Source organism: Myiozetetes cayanensis, unplaced genomic scaffold, assembly GCF_022539395.1.
Source record: "Myiozetetes cayanensis isolate MyiCay16 unplaced genomic scaffold, myiCay2020 scf19, whole genome shotgun sequence".
NCBI classification, from domain to species: domain Eukaryota; kingdom Metazoa; phylum Chordata; class Aves; order Passeriformes; family Tyrannidae; genus Myiozetetes; species Myiozetetes cayanensis.
Genome location: NW_026087400.1, coordinates 1,730,205 through 1,755,934, shown reverse-complemented (window position 1 = coordinate 1,755,934; position 25,730 = coordinate 1,730,205). Strand labels below are relative to the sequence as shown.

At 47.7% G+C, this 25,730-nt stretch overlaps 1 protein-coding gene across 1 annotated transcript in view; it reads right to left on the bottom strand.

Moving 5' to 3' along the window:
- The window catches only part of RIMS4 (regulating synaptic membrane exocytosis 4), a 52,718-nt gene extending 30,379 nt beyond the window's left edge, over positions 1–22,339 (bottom strand). Inside the window, exon 1 of the mRNA XM_050313468.1 lies at positions 22,062–22,339. Coding sequence (XP_050169425.1) covers positions 22,062–22,158 — 97 coding nt within the window. The 5' untranslated portion in view covers positions 22,159–22,339. The remainder of the gene's footprint in view (positions 1–22,061) is intronic.
- Positions 22,340–25,730: the final 3,391 nt, after the last annotated feature.

Sequence of the window (25,730 nt, the reverse complement as noted above, 5' to 3'; positions counted from 1 at the left end):
AGCAGCAGGATCCAAATAGCTTCATCTGATGGCTGCTCTGCATTTTTATTTTTATAAGAAAGTGGAGCACACTGCCCCTTTCTCTTCCCCCAATCTGCCAGGCTTTGCAGGAGAGTCTGATTAAGTGAAGTGTCCCTATCCATCCAGAAAATTCCCTGCTGTAACGTTCCTCCAGCAGCCCAGCAATGAAACCTGAGCAGTGCCCTGTCTGCAGCCCAGGTCTCCAGGGACAGACAGGCACACAACTGGTGATGCTGCAGCAGTTTTCCCTGCAATGGACACATCCCACACCCCAGGTCCTGCACCTTCTGCTGCTTTTGTGCCTGGGCAACTGGTGATGATTTAAACATATAATCTTACTATGATATTTATAATGCAATTAACCACAGACACGTATATACACCCACACATTCAGACTGCACAGCAATGAGTGGATTCAATATTTCTGCTTCTTGGATTTTGTGGTTTAAGCCTCACCAAGAGTTTAACTCCACTCTGCCATCTGCCCATCTGTGAGGCCCGGGGGTCTGCAGCCTGAGTACATTCACCAAACCAAGGAAAGTGGAGCTGATGTACTCAGAGAACAGCAACATCTGGCACAGCAATGATTTATTTAAACTACTACATTGTAATATTTATTCCCTAGAAAGCAGGGGGAAATGCCAGACACAGTACCAACAACCAGCAGTAGTTTATGTGTTCTCAGCTCCACACTCTTACAACTTTGCCAGCTAGGAAGGCATCAGGAAAACATGGCAGGAGAAAGGTGGGGGACTGGTTTGTCTGCTGGGGCCATGCCAGGGCTTTCTTCTTGTTAATTCACAAGGTCAACCAGAGGTTGAACTGACTTGTGTCCCTGTGGCTGGAACTCCTCCAGCCAACCAATATAAGGGGTGAAGGCCAGGTGAGGATCTCTACTTAATTACAAGTGAGTAGAACCAGAGCACTCTGATGTTCTAATTCAACCATCCATCTCACACTATTAATAACTCTGAGGGTGCTGCTTAAGGCCAGGTTCTGAAACATGAATGAGCCCGAGCTGCAGAAAACCTCTCAGTTTAGAAAAGGATCACAAAAATGAGGTGAATTCACAAAAAATAAATCATCTGGAAAGAGCCATTGTAGAGGAGGATGGCAGGAGCTGAAAGAGCTGCCCTGTCTAACTTGGCTATGGCCTGGCTGTGCCCTTCCCAAGCCTGTTGAACCCCCCTGCTCACAGACTGCACCTCCTGGGAAAGTACTCATTAACCCTTGGGAAGCAAGCAGTGGGCAAAATAACTTCAGCAGCCTGTTTGCAAGCTGTGCTCTCCTGCTGCAGAAGAGGATTCAGGTCGTGAGCCTCCTGAAGCCACCAAAACTTCTCTGAGGAGCTGACACACCTTTCCATCCCCCCAATGCTCAGCTCCAGTGGTTTGCTTTCACTCAGAAGGTTAATTTTAAGAAGAGATTATATATCAGACCTTTTCTTCCAAAGGCACTAGTCTGTGTCCTTCTCTCTACCCAGAGTCTACCCTTCTCTTCTGTCCCACTGATGCTCTTTTAGGAGCAAGTGGCTTTGTCGAGACCGTGTGTGTGTGAGAGCACAGAGAGCAACAGTCTTGGCACAGTGAATGAGTCATGCAACCTTTTGTTCACTCGTTATAAACACAATTAAAAATACAGCCACATTCCCCTAACAGGCACAAAGCCACAAAACCCTGGAGTCATTCATAAACTGGAATCATGGTGCAGAATCACGCTTAGAATAGCATTTGATTTGTGTTTAGCTTGGCTTGTAATTACTTCATCATATTTTCCTTAAGGAAATGAATGATCAAATTCACAAGGAGTTGACTTAAATTACACACACTGCCTAATAACTTGTGTCCATTTGGAAGCAATTATTTCATCCACTGTGGAAGCAGAGAGGGGGAGCCGATGGTCTGGTTTCCAGACAAGTCAAACAATTCAGTTCCTAATTCCAGACAATTTCACCAGATGCTACAACTACCTGTGTCAGGCTTCACCAGAGGTGCTTTCATGTAATAGCTGTAGCAAATGTTCAAGGAAGCAAGCCAGCATGTCTTTCCCCTCTAATTCTACACATTGCTTTGCCTCACCCAGAAACATCCTTGGACAGGCTGTGAAGTGCCTGTTGTACCAGGCAACTACTGCATCCCCCTACAGCTGCACTGAAGGGACCATTTTCTTCCCAAGTGGTACAAAGAACAGTCCAAACATCTGCTTGTAGCACACCTGTGATGCCAAAGGGGTGAGCTGCATGTCCAAAAAGCCTGGGGAAGAGCCTGGCTCAAAAGCTCTTTAAACCCACGAACCAGAGCTCTGCTTTTGCAGATGGCTCCACTTCACTCATCCTGCTTCTCACAAAGATCCCTTTCCAGGATCAAGGTTCTGGATCAAGCACCTGGTTCTGCTCCAGTGGAGTGAAAGGGAGCACTCTGCCCTTCATGGCCATGGGAATTTGGTTGCAAACATCTCTGGGCAGTTGCTGGAGAGGGTGAGGCTTCAGTGCCCAGAAGCAGGACAGGAGCAACAGTTCCTTACGAAGTGAAGTGGTTCGTGGTGACTAAGAAATCAAAGTGAGTTTGTCTCATTGCAAACAATTCTGCCAACCACACAGCATAAATATCTTCAACTGGTGACAAATCGAGCCGTTACACATGGAAAACACCATCCAAGACCAAAAAGGAGAGGCACTGAAATTTAACTAGCAGACACCTAAGGAAAAAAAAAAAACATTCAAGCAAAATTCACAGCCCAAACCCCGAGGAGACACATGCAAGCTCATCTGAGTGACACACTCTCCCACAGACGAACATGGCAGACACATATCTGCCTCCTACATCTGCTTCCTGCACGCACAAAAGCAGCACTCAGATATAAAAGCATCCCAGATTATTTGAAGTCCATTGGGAAATTCAGCTCACCATTTGTCTACACAGAGTATTGAGTTTCCAATAGAGGTTAAAAAAAAAAAAAAAAAGCCCTCTGGCCAGAGCTGAAAAACAGACATAATGTGTTCATCTCTGCTGAAAGATACTGCAGAATGTGGGAAACCAACCAAAATATCATGCCTGGCTGCAGATTACTGAGGATTAGAGAAAAAAAGCCATCAATGCAGCAGATTAATACATTTTCAGAACAATACCAAAATCCAGTTCTCAATTACCAACCACGAGAAGCAGGAAGAATCAGTCCTTTGTGAAGAAGACTCACACCACAGTGTTCAGTATTGCATTGAATGGAATTGGTGTTAATCACTCTGGGGGTACAGTAGCCACCAGCACAGCGCTGTGAGAAGCCATGGTTGTTTGCAGCACGGCTGCCCCGTGCCATGGGCACGGCAGAAAGTTCACCAAAATCCCAGGATTTGTGCCAAACATTCCTAAATGCAGTTTGTAGAAGGAGCAAGGATAGAGCATCCTGCTGATCTGTCTCTACTATGAGAGCAGAAAAGAGAACAGATGAAGAAATTGTGATAGAGCCAGTACGAGTCTGCCAGCTCAGGAAGATCAAACAGGCATTAAAGAGCAATGCGTGTGTTTAGGAGTGAAAAAATAGTTTTAATGTAATGACCAAAAAAAAAAAATGTTTGATGGGAATCTCTTTACAAAATGTGCAGGCAACGACTGCCCAAGAGTAAAGACACAAGGTCAGGAGAGGACAATGTGCTCACAAAGCACCTGGGTCAGCATCACTCCCTGCCTTCTACCTGCAGGTAACTGTCATGCTTCTGTTCTCACGTTTAACAACTGGGCTGAGAGAAGGAGGTCAGGGGATTTCTCAAGATGGTACTGCCAAGGTCAGAGAAGGACAATCCCCATCCATCGCTGACTGTGCTCTGAGGGCTCCATTTCACTCTGGGTAACTGTGCCAGTGATGGGCGTGTGAACAGCCACCCAACCCCACTTCACCCGTGCGAGGGAGGGGCATTTTCAACAGGCAAAAAAATGTAAGGAGGCAGGACACACAACTTGGAGAGTGAACTTGAGAGTGAGACCCTCAGCCCCAACCCATTCACAGTCCCTGATCCCACGTCAAAATTACAAACTGAGCTCAGGAGTGAAATAACGTCCTTCCCTCCTCCTCCTGCTGCCTGCGGAGACAGGAGGAGTTCAGGGCTCTGTTTCCTTGGCAACAAAAAAGAGCATCACAACAGCCTCCTCACAAGCAAACAGCACACCAAAATGTGTCATTTTTTTCTCTCTGGTGTCTTTTATCACTAGGGAATAAGTCTGAACTGAGAAGTCTCCACTCAGCAAGAATGGAAATAGATATCCATTACTGCTATTTAAAACCTAAGTCTTTTCTTTGCAGCCTTTAAGCTTGTCCAGAGGTAGGTAGCGAGTAAGGGATTTTTATTTATTAAGTTAAGTAAAAAAACACCCCTCAAAAAAACCAACCTTGCTGAAGTTCACCTTTGAAGACAAATTATAGAACTTGGGGAGTTTGGGTAAAAAAAAAAAAATGCAGCTTATGAATTTAAGATCTGCATTTTAGATTCCGTTAATATTCACTTTTGAAAAGCATTAGAAATGAAGATTACAAATTTAATAATGTAACACATGGGAGGAATTATCCTCCTCCCCATATAAAAAGGCAATTTGCTCTTGCCTATAAATTGACTTTCTATTACTGTCATTAAACCAGCATAATGTGCTAAAATTAGGGTCTGCCCCACCACAGCTCTGTGGCAACCCAGAGCCAAGAATTTAGCAGATATTTTCATGAGACAAGGGGGCAGCAGCACTGCCCCCTGCCCAGGGGTGGGGATCTCCTCACTGCAGGACTTTGGGGGGCTGCTGGACACCAAAGAGGGCTCAAAAAGCAACTGGGTGAAATCATTGAGGGGAAAAAAAAGGTCAGGCAGCATCCCAAGGAATCTGGGCAGCAATTACTGGCTGGGTTATGAGGTGAGCACTCACAGAAGTCACCAAACTCACAACTGGCTGACAGGGGACTCTCTGGGAAGAAGCCAGGCTCCTCCTGCTTTCAGGCTTCACCATCTCCCCTTCAGCTGGGCATTACACAGGGGTGGGGTAGGCCCAGCCTGCTGGTGATCAGGTCAGGTTGATGTCTTGTCCCAGCACTCACCTCCTTCATGAGCTTCCTCCGTGGTGTCACTCTCACCATCTCCCTGACTGTCTCCAAATACCTTGGCAAACATGAAAACCTCTTACTCCTTCCATTTTGCCACAACAGAGAATGCAGCTGGACATTAATTATATCATTTGCCTTTTTTTTTTTTTTAAACATACTTCACCCATACTTTATGTGACTGGAAGACTTACTCACATCTCAGTTACTTCTAGAAGGAACCTGAGCAATCAGCACCGAGGGGGTGAGTTGATAGCATCTGTCAATGGTTCTTGCCCTTCCTTTGCTCGTGAATTATCCTGAATTTTAGAAGAAAAGCAGCTGGTATTTGTTCCCAATTACCAAAGGCTGTGACTGGTCACTGCACCCACCCAGCAGGTGCTCTGTAACCAAGGGAGCAGGTTGATGTGACAGGCCAGCACGGGGCCTGCAAGCACCACTGGCTGGCTTTGAGGAGATGTGCTCTTTGCTCCTCGACAGCTCGGTTTGTAGGACGGCTGGATGGCTCTCAGTCAGCCGAAAAACCTCCTATTTACCAAAAAAATTCATTCCGAGGAGCTTAATGGTTTGAAATGAACATGAAAGGGAGTTGCGATAATCAAAGCGAATCCATTTGCAAGTCTGACACACGCACAGAAAGCACTCTGCAGTCTCCACCAAAGCCTGGTTTAGTCTCCCTGCTGAAGCAATTTCTAGGTCATAACATGTGCAGATGTTTGGAGGTCTGTGCTTTGTCCTTGGCCTAATTTGAAGACAGACATTATGTTTTGCTTCTGCTCTGAGTGCATATTTCAGAGAAACCATTAAGGCCACACTTAATTTTGAAGTCACTACTGAATTTCACTCCTCTGGATCCATGAATGACTAGTACATCCTCCTTGTATCCTGTAAGCCACATTCCTGATTGAATTGTCCTCCTGTTGTATCCATTCCCCTTAGAAATTCCACTTTATGAAGCATGACTTGGCCCTCACCCAATATTTGTCCTTTTCATGTATCTTCTGCTACAGATATGTGACTTTTCCCCCTATATGGAACAGCTTTCCCTTTCAATAGTCACAGCTGTTTAATGAATTTAAAGTGTGACATTTTGTTTTCCACGGTGAGGTGTAAGAGAAGTGTAAACCATCACTGTGAGATGAACTGGAAAACACAGAGGGCAGCAAGCCCTTCCCACCAGCCAGCCACAGCCCTCTCAACAGCACCCACCACACCCTGCAAGACTCAGCTTTACTCACTTTAATTGACAAACTTCACTAAACAAATCAAAATGTCAACTTTAGGAAGCATATACAGGCTTCTATACACAATGGAGTTCCACAGGCCCCAGAGAGATTGTCTCATGTTTGATACTCCATGTGCTATCCCACCCAGCTACTTGGATGCTTTGCTCACACAACAGTCCCAGGATCCAAGGGGAGTCAAAGCCTCAGAAGACTTTCCAGAGCACTGCACAGATTCCTCTGATGTCGCCCACACAGGAGGCTACAAATTGGCACCAGTAGTTGTCAACATTCTGTTTTGATCTTTTGGCAAACAAATCCACCCTCTGAAATGTTTGCAGGATGCTGAGATAAAAAGCAGCAAATGAATAAACCCCAAAGAAGTTCGAAGGGTTTATTTTTACCAAGTAATCAATACCTTCTGGCAGCCTCCCTCCAGCTCTAATAACACCAGCGAGGACAGTGACCCTTGGCAGGTTTTGTACGCTGCTCTACAAACATTATCTCATTAACCATCACAATCCACTCCTGGAAAAAAGAAAGCATGAGCTGAAGTTCTTCTACAGCAAGAAGATGAGCGAGAGGATGAGAGTAGGGAAGGGATACTGATGGACAGCAAGAGGTTGACGTTCAGGAGCTCCAGCCCTTGCACATCCAATCCCACCACGCTGCCCCTCCGGGACCAGCTCCAGGGAAATGGTGCGGTTTTCACACAATCTGTGTGAGCCTTGGTGCAACCCCTGGTTTCACTGTGCTCTGATAAAGCATCAGGACAGTGTCCAAGTCAACTCATTAATAAATCAAGTGACAATAAAGCAGTTGGAAAGAGATGAATTATTGGACTCAAAAAACCCCCTGATTTAGTGCTCAGAGACAAAACTAAACTCTCTAAGCTGGGAGCTACTGAATAGGGAGCCTGATTTTCCTCAGAACAGCTCTGCTGGCACACTGCAGACAGACAGTCCAGTCCACCAGGATCAACAGTTCAGGTGGAAATTCTCACAGTATGTTCAGTGAGGATACCTGCTATTTTGATGCTGATCATTTAAATATTTAAGACTGAAGACAAATCTCAGGTCATCAAGGCAATCAGGACAGCATCTCAGGGGATGTTCACCTTGACCTAAGCCAAGTCTAAGAATCAGTTCTAAACCCAGAGTCAGCAGATGTGTAGACATAAATCCAGTTCTGAAGTCTTACAAACAAACTATTTTCTATTACTTTGGGGCAGCCATTACAGAGTCACAATATTTAGTCAACCTTTTCCTTCTACAGTCATTAATCATGCACCATTTAACTACTGGTTTGTCATTTACTCTCCTAATCCTTTTCAAATCCTTGTGCTTATTTCCACATCTTTTTTCAATCCCTTTCTATGTGTCTTGCTAATTACACTCCTTAACTGTCGTAGGCTGTTTCAACAGACACGTTGAGCCAGACGGGCTTTGATCACTTGCTGTGAACACGGCCAATGAATCGTTCACTATTGCGACATCTAAAATATAAACACTGGTGTGTTTAATTATCTGGACAGCTGCTTGTAACTCTAGGGAAGAAGGGTGAATGACCATTTAATGATGTACTCAAGAAACAAGGTTTCTAACCTTGTAAAAAACAACAATGAAAGGGGGAAATGCCTAGAGTTTCCATCTTCTCAAAATAAGGAATTTTGCTTCCTTGGCAGACAGTACTGTTTTCAGAGGACTGTTATTTCCAATTTTGCTGCATCCTGAGCCAACCATTCCTACTAGCCTCAGGAGTCTCTCCTGTCTCCCAAAGTCAGCACACGAAGGCAGCCCAAGAGTCACAGGTCAGCAAAAGCAAGGTCACATCCCTAGAACAGATGAACGAGACAGAGCAGAGCTCACCTGAAAACTTTAGGACAAGGAAATTAGTCGTGGTCAAAAGGAAGAGAAGAGGCACTGTGGTGTATGTGGGAAGGAAGGAACTGCGGGAAGTAGATGGCTGACCATGATGGACCAGGTCTCAGAGGTACGCAGAGCATTGGGAGTCTCAGCCTGAACGTACACGTCCACAGAACCACTGCCAGCAATAACCCTCACATCACACCCTGGCATGGAGCCAGCACCATCCTGAACACTTCCTCTCTTGAATCTCAGTTTCCATTTCACTTCCATAACCACATCCCAGCCAATCACGCTGGGGATGCAAACCTTAAACCCGCACGTATGTGATGAGGAGACAACTACGAGCCTGGAAGAGCAGCCGACTCATTCACCGCAGAGGACAGTTAACAGAGGCTGGAGAGGACCACTTATACATCACCATTCAGTATCTTCAAAGCTGGTAGGAGGCAATGAACGCTTCCTTCTCTTCCGTGCCCATCTCCTCAGACGTGGTACCAGCCCACCCCGAGGGAGGCGCATCAGGCTCAGAGGGGAGCAGAACTCAATGCACTTGGTACACCTTGGAGAGATCTGTCTAGGCATGGTTTGTCACACCCACTGAAGCCAAAATGTTCAGCTAAAACAAGTGAAGGACCAAATACCTCCCCCCAAAAAATCAGCACTATGCAGGAAGGTTGTGCGGCTTCCACTGGCCAAGAAAAATGCCGTGGTCACCGTAATCCCCAAATATACTCACATTGCGTAACCCCACTAGCCCAGCAGCTCCTAATTAATTTAGAGTGTGGATAAGTCCTCAAACACCTTTTGCTATCAGTAAGACCTGCTGAAAGTGATGAAGAGGAATCATTATGCATAACACCCGCAAGAACTTGCTGTAAACATTTGGCAGCGCAGGGAGGTTCCTTTATGGCACGATCCATTTTTATACACACCTAATATTTTCAGGTTTTCAACTGATTGTCAAGAGTGTTTGTAGAGGCTGTTAATGAATCTCACTGCTAAAAGCAGTTACAATTCTGTAGCTATTAATACAACGTGACATCAGTGATATCAGCTTCCGAGTGAATCACAGTTGCAAACCTGTAGGTGTTCGATGGCTGTTGTCACATCGAAATGGAGCATTGTTAAATATACTCCAAGTCTGTCCTAGTTTTGCAGCTCTTTCCCCCTTTCTGCACTGCAGCCTTGGTGGACTGAACACCTGCAGGTCTGAAGAAATAAGCACAGGAATACGAAGGGGAAAAAAACAGGTTGACTGTTAGAGACCACTTGGATCAGCAAGTTTTAAAACGTGTCACTTTTGACTGCAATTTCCTCTCAAATCTGATGAATACAAGAGCTTAAAAGAGCAGGTCACTAAACCTTTTACAATGTCTAAACCTTGTACTCATACCAAGCTTTTTTTTCTCCCTCCTTGCAAACTGAAATAAAAGGCTGAGAATTTTTCCTGACATAGTAATTTAGCATTAAAGGAGCCAAATCCAGTTTCCAAACCATTTACTGGGCATCAGAGGCCAAACTCTGCTTTAACCTCCATTATTGACACTCACAGAACACATCTGTATTGCTCAACTTGTGTATAAAAGTGCATTTTGGACAAAACTGACAAATCTGTGAAGATATTAATGAATATTTTGCTCAGCAAAACATTTTCAGACCATCACGGTGTCACTGCCTCAGGATTCAATCCCCCCGCCCCCAACATATCTCATACAGGTAGTAGTACCCTGTGCAGGTGATCTTTGGAAACCCAGCCTCAGGGATGCAGGGAAAGGTGTTATAGGAAATAAACAGCTTTCTAGATTTCAGGAAATTAAACAAAATTATGGCCTGAAATAAGACTTCGTGGTTTTTACAGCCAATCTGTCCTGCAAGCTTGCTGCCTCTCTGCAGCAGACGGCTGCACCGAACAGGCTGTGAAAACAGTCACATTCACCAGCTAAAATGGACTGGGGATAATTTGCCTGGTATTATTCCTAGAGCAGCAAGCCAGATTTTGCCTCACCCAGCCATGCAATATTTCATAGAGTGCTTAAGTAGGTAAGCCAGGCAGTTCTGAGACAGAAATAGAAAAACACTGAAATGGGGCCCACACGGTGCCAGGTTTAGGGCACTTGGCTTGGACTGGGTCTTGGGAAAAGCTGAGTTTAGGACATGGCAGCGTCTCCTGTGCAGGAGCAGTCAAAGTGTTTCTGCAGAGACAGAGCAGCCAGGGCACAGGAACAGACCTACTCCTGTTTCTAGGCAGAAGCCAGGAATTCAGTGGAAACAGATGAAAAACAAGTTTATGGAAAGATAACTTGGGATTCTGGCATGACTCAAAGCAGAGCCCTGGGCAAAATAGGAGAGTTGAGAATTATTGTTTTGAAACAGTGCAGAAGTGGGTCCTGAGGAGCAGATATGATTGAGAATACAAGTTCTGCTCCTTCCCCTAGCCTCCACCTGTACATCCTCAAGTCTCACATTTCCCCCCTCAGACCCTGCACGTGAAGTACTTTAGACCAGGTGTGAAGACCATGAGCTCTGAGGTGCATCACAGGTGATCCCTTCATGCTACAGCAACACTGTGTGAGAAACAGCCCTGTCATGCACCCACAAACCTCGACTGCACATCCACAGCCTGTGCACACTGGGTAGGCAAATCCTTAGTTCAATGTTAAAATCTCTTTGCCCATGCCATTTTCAGAACCTACACATGCACTAAACCAAGATCTCTCTCCTGCTCTCACCAAGTACCAAGCAGAAGGGAAGGATGTGCACTGGTGGCAGGTCCATGGGCTGCCACACAGGAAGCATCTCCACCCTTGTTCTTGCCAAGGCTCTGGTTTGTATTGAGAACAGTTTTCTCCATGTCAAGGGAAAAAAGCCAATAAACGTGTTGCCAGCATAGTGGAAAAAAACCCCATTATGCTAATTTTGGAATACAACACCTGGTGGAAATACAGAAATATAATAAAAGGGAAAAACCACAGGGGGACTACTGAAAATCCTATCAGGACATGGTTACTGCAGAGGTAGCAGCACAAACTGAAATGTTTTTAGGCAGGTCCAAACCATTGATGGAGACACGATGAAACCAGGACAAGAGCTATGATGAAACTCTACCCAAAAGCATCAGGCTGCTGTCCAAAACCAGCCCCATGGCCAGCAGTGCCCAGAGCAGCTGATGGCTCCTACAAAGGAAGGGGAGGAGGGAGCAGATGGACATCAGCAACACGCTTTCTCTGGGCTGAAAGGATCAGACCCAGGACAAGACAGGAGTGCCTTTCCAAACTGAGCCATCTCAGAGTTGTCCAGAGATCTGCATGATAAGAGTGCAGGTTCCTCTGAGGCCAGGTATGACCATCTGAGAGGGAAAGATGCTCTCCCAGTGCAGCTGAATGCAAACCCAGGTGCTCTGGAGCTGAATCGTGTGAGAGTTGCTATGCTAAAAGGAGGAATACTTGCCTTACTTCAGACACCCAAAAAGCCTAGAAAGAGCATTTCTTCCACCTTCAGCCCCAAAACTACGAGCAGTCTCTGAAGAAACCCAGACAATCAGTACCAGAGCGTTCCTAAAGGCCCCAGATGGAGCAAGAAAGCGCAGGGACGGCAGCATGTGCTGACACCGCAGTACGGAACGGGTGTCATGGGATGCTAACGTTGCCATGGAAATGTCCTCGTACCACGTAACATTTTGACACTGTCTGTTTCCTGAGCAGCAGCACCAGCGGGGCAGCCTGCAAAGCCCCTGTGAGACGGCTGTTCGGGTTTTGCCACGGTTGTTCCGGCCCCCGGCAGCCAATTCAAACCGCCTGGGCACTGGAGCTTGACCAATCTGGCAGCTCCGCTTCCTCAAGTGCACGAGGAAGCTTTTAACAGAAACCATTCCATAAATCACCCCGATTTAGCACGCTCTGCCTGCCAGGCTGAGCGCTGCCCTGCACGCCCACTTTCGGCACTGCCTGCCCCGCTTCCCACACCGGAGCTTTCAGCGTTCCCTCACCAGCTCCCTGGAACTGTGGAGTCCCAGGGGGAGTCTGATCCTCTGCTCCAGATGGTTTTGCACAACCAGAGTGGCTGAGTGGCAGTCCCACACTTGCAGGGCTGTGGGGTGACTTTCTGAACTGCTGACAGCAGGTACAGCCCCAAATCCCATTCACTTTCAACAACTGCCAGAGATCAAAACTCACAGGCATTTTGGAAAAAAACCCTACTTTGCACATTTAATATTTAAAACAAGCACTGGCTCTTGTAAAAACTATGCTCATGGCACAGAGCTTGGTTTTATCTCCAGGCACATCAGGTAATGCTGTCTTCCCTGTTTACTCACATTGAAACAAATCTCAAATCTGGAGGGGGTGCAACTGTGGACTGTGTGATCCACAAAGGCAGATGCGTGGGGATAAACCCACACAAAAATGTCTGGGTTTCTGACAAACACACCAAATTCACCACTGAAATATAACACCGGGCTGCAACAGCAAGTCCCGTAATTCCTTATGGTTTGGGGGGGAACTGGGGAAAAGGAGAATACTGACAAGCTTCCAAAGTTAGTCTGGAGCTGTCTAGCTTTATGGTAAATTTAATTCAAGCTGCTATAAAGGTGGAAGGGCTTTGCAGAGCAGTTGTTCTAATCCCACAGGCCACTGGTGAGGTCCCACAGCAGAGTTTCAGCCAGAGGGATGGCAGCACAACCCCAACAAAGGGACAAGGAAAGCTCCAGGCTCTGAGTTGTCACGATACTGCCATCCAGAAATGAACCAACTACAACAGCTGGAATTCCAACAGCCATCAATCAGAAAGGAAAAGCCTTCTCCTTTTTTCTGACAATCTGGTTAAAACACAAATCTGGATATAAAGCAGCCACCTTAAGACGTTGAATCAAGTTTTCCTAAGTTTTCACTAGTGCTGTGATGTCACGCATTAAGTACAAGAAAGGAAAGGTAAATTGTAAAAATAAAACAAACAAAAACCACCCACCCACACAATCCTCCCAGGATGCTGAGAAGTGCTAAACGAGGAGCTGGATTTACAACAACAATAAAAAAAAAATCTTAATCTTCTTAGACATCTTGGCTGCAACACAATTTACATGTTTCCCATCCACATGGCAGGATACATTCCCTGCTAACTGTAAATATGCATACTGCTGGTGGGCAGCTGGCACAAGTCCCACACCACTGGGAAGCTGTCACCGCTGGGAAATGTCAGCCTCAGCCAGAGTGCCCAGGGAGCTGAGCGAGGGGCAGGCTGTGCCCACACTGCTGGCTCTTGGTGAGGCTGCTGCTCCCCCCACAAGGGGGGTCATTCTGCAGGTCTGATCCCCCCCAACAGCTGAGCTGCTGCACCCAAGAGGTTGGTCAGCTCCACACAGGGACACGACCATGTGTTCCCTGGGGAGGGAGGGACACTGTAACCTCTTCAATCTGATCTGTCACCAGTGTGAAGTACCATTAACCACAATTATCTTCATTGCAGCTACTAACAGTGAATGACACCTCGGCGGTGCCTTGACTCAGGCACTGCAGAATGAGGCAGATGAGAAGGTGCCTGAGAAAACAGGGCACTCCTGTTTCAGCTGCACTGAAAGCAGAGGTTTCCAAGGATGCTGCACTCTGCTCATGGATCCTCTGTTACAGAGGATCTCCTCCAGCTGCCAAAGTCATCCACAAACAGCGCACTACTCCTGGAGCCCAAAAGATAAAGCACCTATTTATCCCACCTCCCAATCCCACATACCTCCCAGCATCACGGGTCTTGCTAAACAACAGATACAGGATTCAGACCTATACCAAGGGGTTCAAATAGCTCAACCCTCCAATCCAATGCAAGAAAATTCACTAAAGGCACATGTAACTTCAGAGCACTGAAAAAAACCAAACACACAAATGCCAGAAAGGGACCGAGCAGCCAGGCAGCAGCTGTGCAGAGAACGATCTGGAAAGAGGCAGGGATCATACCCCAAGTGTGAGTTAGGAGTGGTGAAACTAATGCAAAAGCACTGTATTTACAAGAATACTGCACACAAAGTGTAGGAGACAGTTCCTCCTCCCTGCCTGGGGCCAGAGAGCAGCCACCCTGTCCACGCTGCTCCTCCTGAGGACACCAGCAAGGCCAACACAGTGCTCAGGAAACTGCTCCCTGCAAGAAGAAAACATCAACCAGGTTCCTTTGGTCCAAAATGCAAGAGGAGGGAGAGCGGTGCCAGGCACTCATGGCTGTCATTACGGTCACTTGCTGGCTTGGGATTGTCGGCACAGGGAAGAACAGTTTCGGGATGGGAAGAGCTGCTCTGAAGACAGCAGTGATCGGTGGCTTCCCACGTTGCTGGGAACAACACAACAGCAATCTGCCCAATTTCCACGCAGATTGAAGCTGAATTTTAGGGTAAACTGTCCTTCTAATTAGAGATAGATTAGTTACCTGGGGAACAGATACAGATGAGTCTTTAGAATCCCTTCTACCTCTATGTTTGTAAGAGTAAGGACACAAACAATAGCACAAATTCCTCTTAGTCATAAAACAGTTTTGAGAAAAATGTGACACATATCTCTGTACACACTGTACTCTGCAAATTGCTGAGCACTCAAACACTTCAGACTGGCTTCTACAAGGCTGTATGAGTTCTTTGTGTATTGGACAAAGGTGATATAGCACCCTGATGGCATGAAGCTGGAACAGTATCCATCTCGGTGATTTAACTGTCTGGATTTGGCCAAAAGGTAGGGTTGCAGAGATTTCCTGTATTCCTATGGGAAGTCAGGCTGCACCAGGGCTTCCCAGTCTTTATATGTGTGCTGTTTTGCAAAAGCAAAGCCAAAAATATAACTTAAAATGCAGATTTCAAGGCAAGAATGGTTTGACAGCAAAAGCAGAGAATGCCTAATTTGTGTGTGTCATCAGCAGATGATTTAAGCAGTGGCACAACTGATGGATCATTGTGTTGCAGAATCCCTATCGTGACACATGTTGCCATACAGTGTAGCATTCTCCCAGAAAATAAAACCAGCCCCCAGGGGAACGTCATTTGGATAGATGGATATTCAAAATGTGTTGAACACTTCCTGAGAGGAGCAGAAATCCTTATTCAAATATGTTAACAGTGCTTCACGACAGCTGTCTGTGGGGAAGAGGAGGAGACAACAGGGTTGAGAAATCTTGTAGGAGGCCAGGTCTCACTGCCCCAATAAAATAAAACAGCAACTTCCAGACTGCATCCTAAATTAAATGGTTCACATTTCTAATCTAACTGAAGGCAATCAAATGTGAGCAGATAGTGCCTCAGAAAATAATTGCACAGATAAATTATTCCTCAAAACAACTACTCCAATCAAACTTAATTCTTCCCTACACAAAGCAGATACACTTTCTGTCAAACAGAAATGTTGAAGCAAAGTAGTTACAGCGTTTCACAACTTGTCCTGATGTAGGAATCTGACAGAGTAAAGATAGTTTTTTTTTTTTAGTCTGGAGAACAGAGTGCTTTTGAATCAATAAATGTTGCATTAGAATTAACTGCATATGAAATAGAAGCAGCAAGGAAACAGTGTCTCCTAGATAGAAAGCTTTCCAGGGACAGACTCTTCTATTCGGAAATCAGTTGACAGCAAAACGAGAGAGCGATGCTCTTTCCCTGGGGCTGGCAGTGACCACATACAACCTGCCCTCAACAGCTCCTGCCCACGTGGCTGGAACTCAGCACCAGGATGAACACCTCTAACACCCATCAGGCCGGGCACAGTCACCTTCGAGACAACACTGTGCTTTCCACGGCAGCAAAACAGGCTGAGGGGACAGCACGGAGCCACCATCACAGCCCGTGACCTCAGCAACATCCCCTCTCCCCTGTAAATCCACACCCAGATGACCACCAAGGAAGCACTTACTTTGTGGCACAGTGCTTGAGATCCCAGGACTAGCTGTTATCTCTCTTCTCCCCACCTTACACCTTATTTACAGCAATTCCTCAGCCAACACCCAGCACGAGGCACAGGTGGAGGCTCCAGGTTGGGGCGCACAGGTCAGCTCTGCGGGACACCCCACGGGAGACAGGAGTGGGAAGCAGCTGGTGGGCTGGGCAGGCTGCCTGCCACGCTGAGTGCTGACCCGTGCCACGTCACCCTCCCCTGCGCTCTCCCATCTGTCCAACCCTGCCCATCTGCTGGGTTCTGCCACAGGCCGCCAGCGCCCTGGGACTCACACTGACATTTTGCTTCGGTTTTCTACAGGCACAGCATGAACTTGGCCGGGGACTGCAGCTCTCACGTGCCACCACAACACCACCAGCAAGGAGAAGGTTTCCAACCCCTCCATCCTAGTGCTGACTCATGCACAGGGCTCCTACTCTGCCCCGGTCTCACAGGGCCACAGGAGAAGACAAAACCCGCCATGTGTACCTGCAGCCCCCTGGTCACACACACAGCAGCAGGCCCAGAGAGCCTGCAGGGCACAGGGTAGGTAAGGGACAGCACTGCTCGTCCAGCTCTGCTCCGACCAGGTGCACCCACGGTGTAAGAACCACTCGCTGTCTTCAGGATCTGCATTAACTCCTAAGTGGGTCTGAGACCACCAGCCTCTGCAGGTATTACCCGCAGCATCTTCTTCCAGGTCGCTGGTCCCTTTCATACACCTCCCTCTGATGAAAGACTGGTTTGACAGCAGCTCTTCTAAAATTGTTCTCTTTTTTCATTTCAACTTAATCCGTTCATGAAACAAACATGTTTACATAGAGCCAGAAAGCGCCCAGCAGGGAGAGAGGCATTTCTTTCAATCACTGGGATAACCCTCAGCCAAGGGTGCACTACTTACTGTGCAAGAGGGGGGAAAAAGCCCTGGATTTTGCTGCCTCCTGCACCAGCCAAGAGAGCTGGCACCCCTGGGGGAATGCACCATCAGGTGAGCTCTGGGGTCTGTGTCTTTGCAGGGTTATGGGGTTGAACTGTCATTTCACTTGTAAGAGATTGATAAGAAAAACAGCTGACATTGCAGGTGTACAGCTAATTTCCCCTGTCCCCTATAGGTTTGCCATGTGAGCATGGTTACCTCTCTAACAAACAACTAACAAAACCTGTTAGAGGATGACAGAGCTTCAAAGGTAACTTCAGATGAAGCAAAACCAAACACTAAAAGGACTTAACACCTTTGGTCTGCATTAAAAAAAAACCCAACATGCAAATGGACTAGTAAAGACTTGAATCATCATTTTCTTTAAAAATATGTACCCCAATACAGTGCTGCAACTGAGAAATATCCATGGCAACATGAAAACACATATAGGAGCTCGCTCTATTTAATAACTTTGTGACACCTTAATGTTTTAAATTATAGAGAAGGTCAGTGTTTAAAATTATGAGAACTTCAACAGATAAAACCCAAACAAAAGAGTACTCTAAACTAATCTAAGTGTCCACAGTACGCTCTCCCACTCCAATGTTTTAAATGTTTTTATCAATCCATTAAAATAATATTTCACACACTTTCTCTTTAAAGAATTGATCGTAACACCGGGGCTCTGCCAGTACTTGATAGTGTGTGAAAGCAGCAGCCTGGGTTGAATTTTATCTCTAATTCAACTCTTTCCTGAATTAGCAGCTGACACAAGGAAGGCTTACTGTCAGTATCTAGGAGACATTTTGACTTTGGAAACCATTTTCTCTCTGCCAGACACTTGGTTCCAGCTGGCTGAGACATGATTTGATTCTGCTGTCCTGCTGCCAGGGCAGAGGTCTGCCCAGCTGGACAGTCCTTGTGCTGGGGTCGTGATCCAGGGGACCCTACATGTCCCTCGCAGCTGTTCTGAGCCTTCTCCTGCTCCCCGATCGAAGCAGCCCTGCTCTTCACACCTGGCTGTGTCAGGAACAGGAGCTTCCCCTCGTGCAGATGCTGATATTGGATCTGAATTCCAGGTAGCTGCATCTGCAACATGACCCATGGCTGCAGTCCCAAACATCCAAATCTGCATCCCTGTCAAGGCCTTCATCACCTTTCAAACAGGTGCCCTTCCCAGGCAAACCAAGATGCGGGATCAAAGGAGCTGTGCATTGCTGTGTCTCACCTGCTTAAGCCTCAGCACAGCTGGAGCACACATCCAGACCTGAGAAGTGCTCCTGGATCCTGCAGTTTAGGCACAGAGGCTTAAGGAAACCCCATTCCCTCCAGTGAATTTTGGCATTTCCCTACCTCTGCTTCTTTAGGTGTAGTCCTTGTCCTCTGTAGTACGAAGATCCTTGTCTGGACATTCTCACCTCCTCAGAGCTGGGGACTGCTTCTGGTTTCCCAGCTTCCAGCAGGTCCAGCACCATTACACTGACTGTCCTGCTACTCAAACCACCTCTTCTCCCCTGCCCAAAGCTTGCTCCCTTTTCACATGCAGCTCCAAGTCAGTTGGTGTTGCTCTCTACCAAATGCTCACTTTCTGTCCCGCTTTAGCCAGCTTTCCAAACTTCGTGTTCTGCACAAGGAGCAAGCTGGTTCTCCTCCACACCAGCAAGCACATTCCCATTAATCTTAAGGATGTTCTTCACCTCGGACTGGGCTGTGCTAAGGCCACTGTCAAGCAAAGGGGGATTTCATACACCCCAATCCCTGTTTTAATTGTGAGTTGCACCCAGGACTCACCAGCTGCCCACAGTCACCATGGATCCTCAACAGCCTGTTATTAACCCACATGCACTTGGCAGTTCAGTCCTCAGCAGTTTGGTCCCTTCCATTGTGTTCCCATGGGAATACCAGCATCCTGAACGGCTGATTCCAGCCAAGACCAAGAGTATGGCAGGCCCACAGGACAGCTAAGGTTTTGTTCACACTGGTAGAACATTCTAGGCATTCTAGAAATGTGCCCAAAAAGAGTGCATGATTGATTTTTACCTCCTTAGTCCACTACTCCATAACTGAAATGGAGGATAGACATTCACATTAGTAAAATCAACAATTATTCTGTTAATAACTGCAGCTTAAAAATCCTTAACTTCAGTGACATTGCTGGGGGCCTCAGTGGAGCAAAGACAGTGGCACTCAGCCAGCAGGAAGGCCAGCAGCATTACCATGCCGAGATCAAGAGAGTTATTAACCCAGAATTCTTACACTGCTGAGTGCAGATGGTAATTTCAGCTATTTCAAAGCCCCACTGCAACTTCCTGGTGAACAGTGATTGCATGACTGAGGAACAAAAAGGGTATTAGAACATTAGAGTGCAAGCCTACATCCATCTCTGGAGGGACAGGGACGTGGCCCCACGTGCCACAGGACACACCTGAATTTCCATCACCCTCATGCTCTGGAAATATTCAAATGGGATCCTGTTCCTTGTTCCAAGTCCTGTTGCTTTCCTGCCTACACTGTCTGCCTGCTTCTGCACACTAAGACATCATCTGCACCCAGTTTACTGCCCAGAACTCAGTCCAGACACACTGGAGGAAGAGCTGAAGAAGATGAGAAGAGTCTTCTCACCTAATGTCCAGAAGGTAGACAGCAAAGAAAAACAAAAGTACTTTGGCAGCAAATGAAATATTCCATAAGTAACAATAGATTCTATATTTTTCAAAAGCAGAGCCATTTTCCAGACTGGAACCCAGTGGTATCATTGGCACAGCTCAGATATAACCAGACATGTTTCCACATTGCCAGGGCTCTCAGCACTTCTGTAAATTTCCTTTTACACTCCTTTGATACGACCCTCCCATGGTAACTTCAGTGAAACACCTCAAGAAATTTTATTGTTTGTAGATTTAAGCTCTCATTAGGTTGTTCTCCTATTTCAGAGGAAAATGTCAAGTTTCTTTTAAGCTTGCCATTTATCAGCTCCTCTCCTTTTTCTGTAGGATGACTATTCCCTTAAAGATGTGGTCCTCAGCCTGAGACAAAATGGATGATGTGTCTGTTTGAAATAGGATTGTTTACTTTGTCAATGCTCCTGGGATCAATTTCATTTTTTCCCACCATCTCCTACGGAGAACATCTTGCCAAGTGCAGTATTCATCTCCCTGAATGAGCTATCAAGATCCATTTTTTTTGACAGAAATCATGCTGCAACCCAAACTGGTCAGAATCTCTCACAATTCCGGGACCGTGCACGGGTATGAATAACACAGGATCTTATCTGGCACCATCTCAGCATTTCTTTTACGGTTTCTCAAGAAAATAGATGCCGTGGAAGAGAAAATTATACGTGCGTAGTTTTAACGCCAGAAATAGAAAGCGGCGCACGTTCTCCCTCGCTGGGTGCTCAGGCGTGTCTGAACACACTCGCACAGGCACAAAAATCACAAAATCCAGGAGCGACACCGCAACGGCCCCGTTGCACTGAACCCACCCCGAGCAGCTTCACCACCGAGACGGCTCACGGGCGAGAGCCGCTAATAAGCTGCTGGCAAACGAGATCTTAATTGTAGATTTATTTAATTCAGAGACAAGCGCTTGGGCTGTATTAAGAGCAGCCTATTAACATTGACGCGTGAGCATTCACTAAGTGTGAATAAATACAATTCAGCGCAAAACCGCTCTCCTAAGCGCTGGAAGAGGAGGTATTCACCCAAAGCATCCCCCTGCTCCGAGCAGGAGGGGCCGGACACCAGGGAACGAAAGGCTGTTCCAGGCATTGTGTCGGGTTCTCGCACTCGAGCATGTCTCGCTATCAATCATCTCTGAAGCAACAGCGCCGAGACTTCCCAAAGCTCCCATTATTGTCTTGTACGCTCCCCAGCATTCAAACCAAATATGAAGTGCAAACAAAACACCAGCAGAATTTTGAGACGAAAAATTTAAAAGCTACATCTGTTGGAGGATGCAATGTGCTGCCTGACACCCCTGCACGATGCTGATGACAAGTCTAGGTTAATCACACAGATGATGGATTCATTCTTACGTCAACTCCTTTAAAAACAACAACGTTACAGGTGTAGCAGCCAGGGGGCTGATGTATTCCTGCTGGCATCTGCACTTCTTGGGATGAGCCACTAGACAAAGGAGCACGCCGGCATTTTGAAGGATGCGACCATGACAGTCAGCGTCAAAATACACCTCAGTTACCAACTTTCATTATTCACCCCTCACAACATTCAGTTATAGGTCCAGTCTCTGGTACAGTGTGTGCTGGGAAAAACACCCAACAATGCCCAGTGAGGCACCGGGAATGGACAAAGTGCTCACCGACCACTCTCCATCCTCTCCTGCATCCGCCCTCCCTACCCACACCACAGCTGTGCTGCTCTCTACTCCCGGCACCTTCTCCAGCACCCACTGCCCTTCCTCTACCATTCAATCCCACTCCTTTCTACCGTGCCCTACGAATGCCCCTCTTTTGGGAGCCTGGTCTCATTTTATGACTACTGCCAACTCTTTGAGGTCAGAAAGGTCTTTCTGACACAGGAAAAAAAGAAGAAGAAAAAAATCACTGCATCCGTTCTGAAAGGCTTTTACTTCGCCCCCATTTAAACTGAATCCCTTTATTCCTCTCTCCAAAGGCAGCATGGTGTACAGTGCTAACAACCCCTCCTAACAAGCGGCCCCAGAGCTCAGGGTGTATAAATCAGGGTGGTCACACCACCCAGCAGAATGGACGCCTCCTCCCCGAGCGCTGCCCTTCATTCACACGGAGGATGGAGCATGAGCCGCTCCATTTGCAAACACCCAGGGCTCCCTATCGATTAGAAGCAGGAGCGCGTTTCGCGGCTGGAGCGCATTCCCAGTTTTAATCTCCGCAGGAACCCGCTCCCCTGCACCAAGCCCGGCACGGACCCGCCGGGCTGAGCCCCCTCCGGGGCCGGGGACAGCGCCTGGCACGGCGCACACCCACCCTGCCCTGCCCTGCCCTGCCCACGGCGCCGCGGGCGGGCACACGGACACCGGGAACCGCCGACCCCGCGTCCCCCCCGCACCTCCCGCCACCCCGTACCCGCATCCTCCTCGTCGAAGCTGTTCATGCAGGGGAAGTAGATGGCGAGGGCCTCGAAGGAGGCGGAGAGGCTGAGGCGGCTCTGCGAGCGCTCCATGAAGAGCCCCTGTCCGGGGGCGCCGCCGGGGGTCTCGCCCGCGGCCGCGGGCGGCTTGGCGAGCTTGGCCGCCCCATTCTTCACTCGGAGCACGGCCCGCGGCGTCTTGGCGGCGGCGGGGCCGCGCTGAGGCGGCGGGCGAGGCGAGGCGGGAGCGCGGAGCGGAGCGAGCGCAGCCACCTGCTGCCCGCCGGCTCTGGGCGCCGCCGCCGCCCCCCGCCCGCCCCGCCAGCAACGCCGCCAATGCCGACAGAGGGGCGGGCCGGGCCGGCCGCGCTCCCCGCCCGCCCCGGGGGAACGGCCCGAGCCTTCCGAGCCTTCCCCGCACCGAGCGGGGGGAACCGGCTCGAGCCTTCCCCGCACCGAGCGCGGCCTGGGCGCACCGCGGGGCTCGCCCGGGCCGTCCCCGGCACAGAGCAGGGCGGGTGTAGGTTCGCTGATCGGGGGATGTGAAACCGACTGTGAGTGAACTCGGCAGACCGAGCGTGGCCCCGGGGTTGAGCTCAGCGCGTTATTTCTTGCTGTTTGCGCTGAGGGAATATCGCAGGTTGAAGCCCCGGAGAACCAGCCACAGTATAAACACAGAATGAACGCCTTTCTCTTCCCCAAGTCCTCACTGTCTAAATAGCCAAGACAAGGAACAGAAGGCAGTACAATTTTTCTTATACAAGTTCAGGGGATGAAGCATGGGAGTTTCGCTTGGCTTGTCCAACACTACACAAGGAAAACCTCCATTGGAGCTTGGAAATGAATGCAGAGCTCCTGCCCTAATCTCAAGACTACCTTCTCAAACAGCAGTAAACAACCTTGAGGTGTTAAGGAGGTTTCCTGCAAAAGATGGGGAAGATTAAGTGACACCAATGGGATTGAAGACGCAGCCCCACAGACACCAATGCCAGGACAAGGGTGGCCCCAGAGAGCAGAGCCTGCAGCAACAGGGAAGGGGACCCATCCTTCCCATTCCTGTAGAGATATTTTAGTCATTGTCCATATCAGACTCCCCAGGTAAGCTGTTCCCAACCAGGTCACAAAACAGCATTTAATTTCATGCATTATACTTTCACTCCTTTCCTCCATCCACATCCCCAAAGTCATTGTCATCACCCACCAACAGAACCCTTCCCCAAAATATATTACCTGTACTCTTCTCTCAAACGGTTAATAAATCAGCACATTAAACATCTTCTATCTACTGGAAAAACTACCAGAGCTGTATTATTTTTGTGGCTGCCAGTATGAGGAAGCAAGAGCAGGGAAAGGGTGCCAGGAACAGCCTGGAACGAGCCCACGCCAGGGGAGGTAAAGCAGGGCACGGGAGGGAATGGCAACAGGTCCACTAAACACACCAATTCCAAGGCCATCCATGGAAAGCCAAACACCAGTTAAAGAGCAGGTCTAAGACAGACTCACCGACAGCACAGCCCAGGCACAAACTGAAGGCCCCTGGGGTTGGAGGCTTAATAGAGCTCCTGGCCAAAGGTGTGAATGTGAGCCCCAGATGAGGCTTGTTGGGGTAATTAAGGCCAATTAGTGCACTCCCAGCCCTGGCATCCAGAGTCTTCATTACCAGTGATGCCTCCAGAATAGTGGAGGTCATATGAATATCATCTGCCAAGCTGAGTTTGCAGGGCTTCCCGATAGAAAATATGGTATTTAATTCAAAATCTAATCAAAATTTACTCTGGAGTTAGTGAGTTATATGAATTACTTCATCAAAGCTAGGCCAGGCAGGCAGTAAAGCAGAAGGAACAGAATGAACTTATTACAGACAATGATGACTCCAGGTCTGAGTTTTGAAAGGCAGGGGAATCAGTGAGGAATGTATTACCATATGTTTAAGATGAAATTTCAATAGCACCAATCAAGGCATTAGCAGCAGCTATAGGGACAAATCTAAGTGCATTAAAGCTGTTAAGTCAGCTCCTGTCTACCAGTCCTGCCAGAACATTTGATCAGAGGAGCAAGAGGCATCTGTGAATCCAAATCTGCTTCCAGGTTGCCAGGCACAGGAGTTACCTAAAAGTGCTGAGAGCTGCTTTATTTTCATTCAAAGAATACAAGGAAAAACTTACATGGGGAATAGAAATTTAATCTCAACTTTGTGCTGTGGTCATCTAAATGTCTCCTGTTTCACTACATCTTGAAAGCACAGTGGTGGCAGACACTGTGGTTTGGAGAGCAGATCATTTCCTCAACGCTCTTCTCTGTCCTTTGTTTTCTTCCCCAGCACAGTGGGACTGGAGACCCTTCTGCTTTTAGTGCTGTGAGATCCACCTTTGAGGTGCTGAGGAGGACCATCATCATCCCCACATGGCCTTTGTGCACCTTTCTCCACCCTCATCCGCATTCTAGCTTCCTCTGCAGGCACAGTGTGAACCCCTCGTACCCACACAGCTCAGCACCACTTGGAGGTCACGTCCTCTCAAGGCTCCTTTTGTGCAGTTTTTTCCAGGCTGTCTACCAAACCTGTAGGGTCAGCCATGCTCAAGTCCTTCCCTGCTGCTGTCTGCCACAGAGGGTCTTGGGCTGAGAGCTCTCAGCATCATCCCTTGGCTTTGGTGTCATCTGCCTCTCATTTGCCTGCTACATTTTGTTCCTCAGGGCAGGGACAGATCTGTGTCCTGCAGGGCTCTTTGATTATCAGTTGGGCCAAAACATCCTAAACTAAAACCATCTGCCTTAAAGTGAGACAAAATGCACTGACAGCTGGAAATCAGAGGGACAGTTAAAGGCATAATGCCCTCCAGATGCCTGGAGGAAACTGTTTATTTTGGCTGCCTGTTTAAGGGAAATACAGATTTACAGTGAAGCTGGAAATTGTTAGTCTGTAAGTGTTCTTCACTGATCAACACGGACAGAAAGATCCTTGGGAGGGACTTGGAGAAGTGAAGAAAAGCAAGGAGGAAGGTTCCTGTGAAGTTGTAAATAAGCTGGGAGTGCAACTGGGAACAAATAAACTCAAAGATTTAGTACCTCCAGAACAGCACATCTGCGGCTGCTCTAGTGGAAGTGGTTAATTGATTGTTTCCCCAGTGAAGCAGGCTCTGACTGATTGAACCATGGAAAGCTTTCATAGATTTTTCCTGCTGGCTCTTTCTCTTCCCACCAGTCACGTAGCTTACATTTTTGCCTTCACTCTTAGGTGTCTGGATCAGCCTAGGAAGTTAGCTTTTATATACTGGAGCAAGAGGATATGCTGCCCTCTCCCTCTCATACTCCCTACGGGTTCTGTGTGTTCCTGTTTGGAAATAAAACCAAACTACCTGATTTGTTTTACGTTTCTCTTTCTGTTCTGTCTGCCCACTGCTTGCTCAAAACAGAGTCCCTGTGCTGGGAGCTCAAATGCAGCAGGGAAACAATCCCTGCTAGTGAGAACACATCTCGTGCATAAATCTGCTCAGGGTAAATACAGCATTCCTAAGGATGAGGAGAGCTGAGCTCCTCCCTGTCTCATACTACCCCTTCCCTGAGCGAAGCCAGGCAGTTCGTAGCTGGCAGCACACGCTGTTCTCCAGCTCCCAAAAGCAAATGCAGACTCTATAGTCCCTGTTCTCTAATTGATTCCCCTACAA